Source organism: Leptonotus elevatus, chromosome 10 (genome assembly GCF_054856555.1).
Source record: "Leptonotus elevatus isolate MCC_2025b chromosome 10, RoL_Lele_1.0, whole genome shotgun sequence".
NCBI lineage: Eukaryota > Metazoa > Chordata > Actinopteri > Syngnathiformes > Syngnathidae > Leptonotus > Leptonotus elevatus.
Window position 1 is genome coordinate 14830968 of NC_141248.1, and position 10486 is coordinate 14841453.

The following is a 10486-nucleotide window of genomic DNA, read 5'->3' on the forward strand; positions in this document are numbered from 1 at the left end:
CAACTAGGTGACCAGGTACTTGCTCTCAACACATCCATCCGCCAGCCTACACGCTTAAAAATGCTGGGCCCATTTTGATCAAAAATGTAACCGACCCCACCACTCTAAAAGCAGTTGGGTCAAAAAGAACCCAACTATGGGTCAAAACTGAACCGATCCTCTACTTGGGTCTATTTGACCTAACCTAACTTTAGGTCACAAAATGGGTCTTTTAGTGTAAAACAACTCCTAAATATTGGTCAGATTCTTTACTTGGGTCAAAAAAAGGGGTCATTTTGTGTAAAACAACCCAGAAAGTTGGGTCAAATTGACCCATAAAGTGGATCGGTCCATTTTTTATCCATAATTGGGTTACTTTTGACCCAACTGTTTTTAGAGTATATTCGACCTGACTTTCTGTGTTGTTTTGTGCAATACAACCCAAATAAAAAATGGGTTGTTTTGTACACTTTTGGACCAGATGGGTTAAAAGTAACCTAATTTAGGTTAAAAATAAATAAAAATGTACCGACCCGCTAGTTTGACCGAATTTTATGGGTTGTACAAGACAACAAATTTTTTTGTACAAAACAACCAGAAATGTTGGGTTATTTTAATTCAAAGCAACCCAACGTTGGGTCAAATTGACCTAAACAGCAGATCAGTCTAATTTTTGACCCAAACTTGGTTATTTTTGACCCATTATTTTAAGTGCCTACAAAACAACCCAATAAGTTGGGTCAAATTGACCCAAGTAGCGGGTCGCTCAAATGTATTGCCCAAGTTATTTTTGTTTAAAGAGTTTACTTTAAATGAGCAGAACACTAACATCACATTTTGGTAACATTCAGAACAGTTTGTTTACTTTTTTTTTTTTTAAATAGTCAGCTAACAAAATATGAACCAAATATAATAATTCCAACATATGTTGCCTGTAAATTATTGTGCAAAATGTCACTTATGTGAAGAAAGTTGATCAATGACTTATTTATCAATAAAAACAAAATAACTGCATTTGCTCAACATGCTATCTGCCAAACTAAAAAAAACAGGATGATTTTATTCACACAAATCCAAGCAGAGGTTGTGGCGAGGAGCACTGCAGAAATTGATTGATTGATTGATTGATTGATTGATTGATTGATTGATTGATTGTAAAAGCACTCTCGTCATTAAGTTATTTACGCAGCAGCTGTCCTACATACAAATACTCAAATGAAAGATCACATTAACAGAGCAGGAGAGATGTGATTCTGCAAAACTGAATGCAGAACATCACACACAGCCTATTTGTATATATATATAAAGAAAGAGAGATTTTTTTTATAGCAGTCATAACAAACAGACCATTAAGGCTCACAGTTGCTGATGTATCCCCCAGTCATTATGTCATACATTTGCATACTCATTATGCCTGGATGTTCAAACAAACAAAAAGAGACAGAGAGAAGGGGGGGGGGAGAAAAAAGAAAAAAAACTCATTAGAATAGAACTAAATGGTCAAAGAAAGTGCACATAATCATAAATAATTTGCCATGAAATAAAGTATCTATGAGGGGGGGGGGGGACGCCTCTTTGGCCACATGAGCGTGCATGCGGTACTCGTGCACGCGCGCGGGCTCAGGTCGCGCGCCCCCACGCGCCCAAAGTGTCCTCGCGCGCAGCGTCGCCTCAACTCGCAGGTGATTTCTTTTTCTCTCTCTCCAGCGCATCTTTTGAAAAACTGCTACCACAAGTCTTATTTGTTGTTGTTGTGCGTAAAACCAGCAGCTCTGCGTTTTTCGCACCCTCGAGAGGTCAATATCACTGACTGAGTGGACTCATTGGATTTGGAATACACTTGCAGGTAAGCAGTATTCACTACTAGATTACGTCCGCACCTTTAATGCTTATAGAGTGAGAGGAATTGTCACCAAAGGGTTATAAAGTGTATTAGAAGTAAGCGCTTTGCATGATTGCTTCCATGAGCGCTTCATCTCCCCACCAGGTTGTAGCTACATGTTTGGCAGGTTTAGGATTAAAATGGATTGTCTGTGCCGACCGTCAAGCTAAGAAGGCTTGATCAATAGGATGGGCGCGTGCGTGCATGTCAAATCTATAAGATCCTTATTTGCATTAAGTCTATTCACTTTCTGACCGTCGGGGAATGGGGTGATAATGGGATAATGAGTTTTACTTTCCAATTTAAGATTCACTCCCTGTACTCCACACCATAAAAAGGCAACATGGAGCTTGTGCATATCAGGGACATGCGGTCAGGGGAGGCAAGTGAGGCAGTGCCTCACTGCTGTCTCTTCATTTGCATGTGAAAAAAATAAAATAAATTTAAAAAAAAATTGAGGTATGTTTTATTTTAGCTTTATGATATGCTTTGCATTGATTGTTTTTCAATCTAATTTATTTTTCAATCCAGTAGTTATCAATGATTTTGTCATTAAAATAGCTAAATGTGCTGATTTTATGTTCAATGGGGGTTTTCATTAAATATAAATGGAAAACTACATGCGTTTTTGAAAATTAAAATGATCAGCAATTTTTTTTTAATGATCAGCAAAACAACAACAACCCAAAAACAATTAAGTTGACCCCATGCTAAGTATTATAAATATTATTTTGCTTGTCTTGTTATCACATTGTTGATCAGTGTGGAATTGATTGAAGCATAATCAAAAGCTTTGAAAACATATGTTAATTTTTATTTTTAATTTGGGTTTGTATCAGGGATGGGCCAAGACCCAGCCTTATTTCAAGGTTTTGATCGATCAGCTCCCCTTTTGTGGCAGTTTTACAATCAGGAACTAGAAATAAGAAACATTTATTATTGCCATTAATTTCATGCAATTTGAAGGTAAAACGCTATATTGGGATATTTAGGTATTTCTTTAAAATTATTTGTCATTGCTTTTTTTCTGGTAAATTATATGTATCGGAAATACTAGAGGTATCGGTACTTGGTATCGGTGACTATACTTAGGAGTTGAGTACTTGTACTGGTATCGGTGAGAAAAAAAAAGTAGTAAAAAAAAAACTCACCGCACATCACTGGTGCATAGTGCCCCCTCCCTCTCCTATGTGACTGTATCTCCCTTTCAGGATGTGTGGCACCGATGTCGACCTGGATGATGGAGGCTCAGTCGAGGAAGAGAAGGAGGAAGAATTATGGTTAGGCGAACAGGTCAAGATGCTGCCCCCTCCGGTGGCCCACAGCGGGGGTTCCGCATGGGGCAGCCGGAGGGGCGGGGCGGGCTGCGCGGTCTGCGGGGCGGCTCTGGTCCTTTGGAACATGTGTGTGTTCCTGGCTGGTGCGCTGCTCCTGACGCTGGTCTTCTCCTTGGTGCTGCTGCCCGCAGTGGTGCTGCTCTACGCTGGATTCTTGTGTCACTCCAGGGTGAGTTGACCACGACTACACTACACTGGTGCCTTGAGATGCTCAAAACACTTAAGTCTCAAATAATCTTTTCCATTTTGAAGTAAATGAAAATGCCATTAATAAGTTCCATCTTCGCACACCCAAAAACATTTTGTAATGTGTTATATAATAAGAAAAACTATAATAATAAAAAAATTATAATATTGTACTTTCTAAAAAAACATACAAGTACTGTGTGACATAATTAATAATAAGCTAAAAAAGAAGATTTTGCTTAGTCTTTTGTTCAACTTTAACCGTTGACACATTTTACACTGCACACCGTAACCACCTGGGGGCAATATAACACAGTCAAACGGATGTACGTAATAAAATAAATGGTCACAATTGCTCAGTAAGCCACAGTAATAATACTCATTCTTCACAGAGGATAAAGAACATATTCTTGTGAGTATTGTTGAAAGTCTACATGTGTTGTTGTTAAGAGTAAAGAAATAAGACTAGTTTTCTAAAATAATTGAAAGAGAAGGGGGAAAATGTGATTACATTTTTTTTAAAGATATTAAAGGGGAAGTTAACCGTACACATTTCTTGACAAAAATATGTTATATTTGACCTCACTATAGTCTAAACACGACATTCTGATTAATATTACATGTGTGGAATATGAGTTATGAAGCAAAATTATGCCGTTTTTATCCATCTCGGGGGGGCGGCCATTTTGCCACTTGCTGTCGACTAAAGATGACATCACAGTTGCTCAGGGCTGTTTTCTGAAGCTGAGCTGTGATTGGTTGTTACCTGAGACCTGAGCAACATGTGATGTCATTTTCACTGGACAGCAAGTGGCAAAATGGCCGCCTTCTGATATTGATAAAAACAGCTGGATTTTGCTTCCACTACCGCAATATTAACCAATATTACCGTATTTAGACTAGTGGGGCGTAGAACATATTATTGTCAATAATTGTTTAGGGGGTTGACTTCCGCTTTCATCAAAGGTATAGGAAACAATGTTTTAACCTGGATTTAAAGGCATTTACGGTCAGGGCTGACTTAATTTCTCTTGGTTGTTTTTTTCCATTTGTGTGCAGCATAACAGTTAAATGCAACTTCACCGTGTTTACTTCGGATGCCACGGGCTCTATTTTGGTAGACAGCTACATTCAAGCGTCAAAAACGGGCCTGCTGTGTTTGTCTTCGAAGACGTTTCGCCTCTCACTGGAGCTCAGCTCATGTAACACGGCTCAGTTAGGACAAACCAACCAAAGATTTACGCTCCAAGTTGGAGGCACGCCTCACCATTGGGAATGGTATCATTCTTCTGGGTTGCAAACGACCATCGTTAAGATGCCTGGCAGTTAAGCCTCTGTCGGTCAATAAGTCGTTGGGTGGAAACTACCTCATTAATATTCCATTCAGTTGTAAAAAAAAGGTAGGGAGCTACCTTTGCGGGTTTGGTTGTTTGGCAACATCTTTGTATTGTTTATGTAGTGTTTGTTGTCTTGTTTCCTAGCAGGAAATTGAAGTCGCTGGTCACTTTTTTTTTTTGAAAAGTCATTTAACATAGAAAAAAACCCACTTCAAATGTGATTTTTGGGCAAAGTGGGGGTCATACTGGCACATGAACATTGTTGGTGAGAAACAAACGCAACAGGAGGCCTGCGTTGTGTTCTACTTCCAGGCTTCAGTACAATAGGCAACTAAAGTAGGTGATTTCTGGTTACAATGACAAACAGCTCACTGAAACACAAGTGCATTTTCAAATGACTACACACTGCATCTGTAAGCAAACACTGCAAGCAGCTACAAATTATGAACCACCTGCCAAACCCTGAGGGACCAGCAGATTTAGTTCTCCCTGGGCCTCCATGTCACATCTTCCTGTAAAGATCTACAGCTATGTCCTTGAATAAGCCAAGCCCGCCCAGCATGCGACCATTCAAGATCATATTTCACTACTGCATGCCCACGTGGACAATAAACGCAAGCAATGCAGTAAAATAGTCTGCTGAAAAAATAATCAAGTGAACGCGTAATAATCACAGTGCAACTCCCAAGTCAATCGCATTTCCGAAATATCAACCTGCCTCGTAAGGAAGCAATAACGGCTGTGAATCGACTGCACTGCAAATGGTGTCCGCTTCACAGTTCTGAGTTGGATTTAAGGTGCCTCGCTTGCGCATTCCAAGAAGTTGCATTTCAGCTTCAGTGAACACTTAAAATCAGTGGCTCTCAGCTGGCCTCACCCATCTTCGCTGCTTATAAACAAGCCGTGACCCAAATCAAGGAACATTTTCATACGTGTAACTGGCATTACCAAAAAAATATCACATTGTGGCAATAGATAGAAAATTACAAAGTAAACGATAAACAAAGACAAGAGTGGGGCAATACAGAGGGAACATGCGGTCAGGGTAGGCAAGTGAGGTAGTGCCTCCCTATGCTGTCCGTTCCGCTGCATGTGAAGAGCTAAAGAAAAAAAGAAAAACAAAGTTATGATTACATTAAATATGTTTCATTTTACTTCCATGGTATGCTTTTTTCAAATTTCCCCCCCGATCCAATAATTATCAATTATGTAATCACTAAAGTAGTTGAATGTGCATATTTCCTGCTCATTTGTGATTTTATTTGAATTATGTTTCAATCAATGTCAAAATTTAAATATAGGCTAATCTTCAGGGTTTTTTTCTTCATATTTTTATATCCGACCCCAAAGAAGTCAGTGCCTCACCATGAATCGTCATGAATCACTGAGAGGACGTTATTTTACCTTCATTCATTATTGATTTTTTTGTTGCTATGATTTGATTGTGTTGAGTTTACTGTTTTTGTTATGTTTTCAAATCAAATCAAATCAAATTATGGTATTTAACACTGAAAAGGCTACATTTTAAACAAAAAGCGACTCTTGGGGGATAGAACAATGCAAATAGTTCTAAGCATAGCTTCAGTAACATTTTTAAAACTCAACAGTGTTTCATGCCCAAAAGTGAAGCACTTTGTGAATCGATGCACGTATAGTGTTGACATTCAAATATATTGTAATTAGGTGCATTGTAGCCCATGTCTATGTCGTATATGAGTTTAGCCACAATCGTTAGCATATCAAAACAAACCATAGCTTTACTTCTATCTGTGAAATGGCGGGATACCATTAGTATTACACGGCAATGTCGCCACCTGCTGCGCAGGAGTGCAAATGGCCTTCAAAATTCATATATGCAAGCGCAGTGCCAGAGCTCTACAAAATGACCTCCAGCTGGCAACTCGTTTGCATGCACAAATAATAAATGGTGCTTGAAATCATGTATAAATAATTCATCAACTTGAAGCGCTAATTTCATTTTTCTTATAAATCCAGTTGCCTGAGTGGCAGACTACCATAACCTGAATGACTGGCAATCTAAATATTTGACATTTGAAAAGGTGTGTTCAATTTCTCCTTTTCTTTGGAACTTGATTTATTTTATAAACCAGGTTTGGGTAATTAGGCGTAATTATGGAGCTTATTATAACATTTCACAAATCCGAAGGAACAATCCAATACTGACGCTGAAAAAATGTTTCTGTCCTTTGCAAATGTCAAGAATATGAAAATGTGTCATTAGCATCAGACCAGCCTGCGTGCAAATGAGTTGGCAATTAGGTGAGTTGTGATTACTTTAATTGTGGCTTGACTTGGCCTCCTTATTATGCACAGCTTGTAACTGCTTTGACGCACGGGTCCCAAGTCAACTATTCAAGCAGGCAGAGTGCAGCAATGGGAGAGAAAAAAATCAATCATCCGTTAATTGTCTTCAGCCAGAGTTTACACTTATTTTATACTTCCTAAGTTATTTATTTAATACTTCCTAAATGTATTAACCTGCGTAGCTTCTCTGCTAAGTTGCAAACATGTTCACAGGAAATGCACAGACCCCTTTTTTTTACACTGCCTTCACTCTCTTCACTGAGCCCCAAGTCGACCCAGCTATTTTACGGTTTCTAATGCAGTATCAGAGCCGTAACGGAGCCGGGAATGCCGCAATGCTGAGATTGGGGTGTGAAGTTTTAACACTCGTCGTGCGATGTTCTTATGTAGAAAGCAATTGTTGCTGCCCGATAAGAATTCACTTTGTAAACGTGCGCAATTTTGCGGCAATGTCCTGCCAGTATAGAGAAGGTTCTATTTAACTTTCTAAATGATAAATTGTTTGTCACAGCTCCAATGGGGCGTACATTTTTGCCGTGTCCCTTTGTGTGTTTGTGTGTAGTGTGGACTTCCCCATCATAATCATTGATTGACAGCTCAGAGAGTTTGTGCTGACACTTGTTATGTTACACTTCACTGCCCACATAAATGTCTCTCTTTTACAAATACTAAATGCACCTGCTTACACAATACAAAACAAAATGAATTCCCGAGAATGTTACAGGTACCAGAATACAGCACAATGTAGCTGTCAGATGCACCTGGAAATCAGGCTAGTGTTAAAACAACAGAGACAACGACGCTGTTGTCTGTAGTTCGCCAGCTTCTCAGCGACGATGAGGAAATGGTTACGCGCATGCGCTCTAAACTAAAGTGTCAGGTAGGTACCCCATGGTGAACCGTCGTCTTACAGTGCCACCTATTGAATAAATTGAGTACTTTACGTCCTACACACGAAATCAAAAGCTTAGACACAAAATCGATTTTAACCGGGGGGGAAAACACTCTCAAAAGCCTTAAGAAAATAATTAAAAGATACATCACTGTGATAAAACAAAAAACAAAAGCACGGCTCTGCTACTTGTGGCTCCATCTGCTGCTATATAAAGTTCTTAAATGGTAAATAGTCATTAGCAAAAATCTGGTAAAATAAATATTTGAACCGGCTATTATTTTTCTAACATGCAGTATATTTTACATTGTTACGTGAAATTGTCCTTTTTTAATTTGCCAGCTGACTGCCCGCTCCACATGTAATAAATTGATGACAAAAATGTATTTTTAGTTCGCTGTAGGTGGATCATTAAAGTTTTCATTTCATCAATACGAGGAGTCCAAGAGAAATTAACTATTTTATTTGAGAGTGAGATTCAAACAGCGCAAAGCTTTTATTCCCTAGAGTTCAAAATGTTTTTGTTACATGCTGAGATGTAGTAGCATAAATGCTGTACACTATACTTTTTTACAGGCCTACATACAGGTTTAAAAAAAAAAAAAATCTGTGCTCGATGGCCAACAATGGCTCTTTGACCCTCATGTGGACTCTCACGCCCTTCCCCGTGTGTCCCCGCAGATCCTGGACGGCTCGTCGGCCATCTGCAATTACCTTGACGACAACAGCTGCTCGGCGCTCATCATCCTGGGCTTTGTGATGATGTCGCCGCTCGTGGTGGTGGCGGCGGCGATCTTCTGCGGCCTGCTGCGAAGGTTTCGACTCCTGCTTCTCATTCAGCCAATCAGCCGCGCACGCTACCGAGGGAGGTTGATGGACTGGGTGGCCGGCGTCCACGCTTGGGTCTGATTGCTGCATTAAGGTGGTGAATAAAATAAAAAGTCTGGCATGCTGAGTCGAGGCGAGGGTGGCTTTTTCTTACCTCATGTACTGTCCTGCCGAGAGCAGTGTTAGCCAGTGAGCCAAGGCATATACTTTCCACAAGAAAAATCTCACGGCGCACCACTAAATAAAAATATCACAAAAAAAAGCACATCTGTATACTTGTATGCTTGCTTGACAAAGCTTGCACAAAAATTCGATGTATTTTTAATAAGGAAAATAGCTCTCTATAGAATTGTACTTTTTAATGTTGTACAGCGTTAGCGTAAGAATGTGAAGAATTAATCAGTTTTTGCATCATGATTAAATCACTGAGGTTCCTGGTCTGCACAACTTGGCCATCAGGGCGCAGTATAATATAATGATGCAGACACAAACGAAGAAGACTTTCACATCAACTGTAATAAACCTATTAAGCTGCAGTAATGCTACTTGTTTTATGCAGATGATAAAGAATATATGCCTGTGAGTATAGTTGTACTGTTTGCTTACATGCGTTTTTGCACCGCTTGTGTTGTGTTTTTAGAAGTGTTACAACTGCCACATATATGCTATTTGTTAGCCTGTCTATCACGAAAAAAAAACTTTCAAGTTGAGTCGCTGATATCTCAAGGCACCATTGTTTGTTAGCCTGTCTATGATGTTTCTTTTTATGTGTTCGCATTAAGCTAGCAGACTTTAATGTGAAATTTTGTTTGTTTTAAATTAGTGCTGTCAAAATTAAAGCGTTAACTAATTAATTAATCACAAAAAATTATTGCACTAATCATGTATTAACGCAGATTAATCACACTATTAATTTTGAGCGCATATGATTCTTTAGCTGACAGCGTTAAAGGTAGCACAGGTTGCGTTTGAGCAATAAACATAACTACATGCATTCAAGTCAAGCATTTAATAAATGTTTGCGTGTGACATTCTGAATATTGGGGTCAGTTTTTTCACATTTTAAATTATGCAAGTAATTAACTGATTAGAAAAAGGGGATGAGGAGCGATAATATTTTTTGAAGACATCTTCATAACATTAAATGTCTAAAAAATTATCACATTACAGGTGCTCTTTAAATTTGGCATGCAAAAAATGTTGATAAAAAAGCCTTTTTAATTAAACGATTAATTGTGATTAATCAAAATTCCAAGATGTGATCAATCTAATTACGAAAATGTATCGTTTGACAGCTCTATTTTAAATACACATAATTTTTTTAATTAAACTATCGCGGGGGGGGGGGGACTCTTAAGTGGAGTCGCTCATATCTCAAGGCTCCATTGTATACTGAAATGAAGATGATCTCGCCTCAATGTACTCACACATTTACTTAGTAAGAAATTTGGGCCAGTTGAGTTGAACACAAAGCTATTAATTTGTTGCATGAATGGCGACAAAGGGGATACACAGGTTAATTGTACCTTCAGTCATCTAGTGGTAGTGCAATTAACTGTTCTGATAGCCACAATACAGTATGTCACTGGCAAAGATGGATGAACAAAAGCACATTAGCAGTAAATAAATAGTAATTTTGGGGCCAATTACTGTCAAAGAAATTGGATAATTTCCTAATGTGCCGCAGTGCATTGTTTGGTAATCACTGCCAGGGGTCACC

At 38.9% G+C, this 10486-nt stretch overlaps 1 protein-coding gene across 2 annotated transcripts; it reads left to right on the forward strand.

Moving 5' to 3' along the window:
- The first annotated feature begins 1564 nt into the window (after positions 1 to 1564).
- Positions 1565 to 10100, forward strand: tmem88bl (transmembrane protein 88b-like). 2 transcript variants are annotated; one of them, XM_086087292.1, is made up of 4 exons: positions 1565 to 1661; positions 1747 to 1825; positions 3073 to 3367; positions 8620 to 10100. In XM_086087292.1, exons 3-4 carry the CDS (start codon positions 3074 to 3076, stop codon positions 8845 to 8847), a joined length of 522 nt encoding a protein of 173 aa, XP_085943418.1. In that variant the 5' UTR covers positions 1565 to 1661; positions 1747 to 1825; position 3073; the 3' UTR covers positions 8848 to 10100. The 2 variants fall into 2 exon arrangements, with proteins under 2 accessions (XP_085943418.1, XP_085943419.1); XM_086087293.1 differs by having other exon boundaries at positions 1576 to 1661; positions 1750 to 1825.
- The last annotated feature ends 386 nt before the right edge of the window (positions 10101 to 10486 follow it).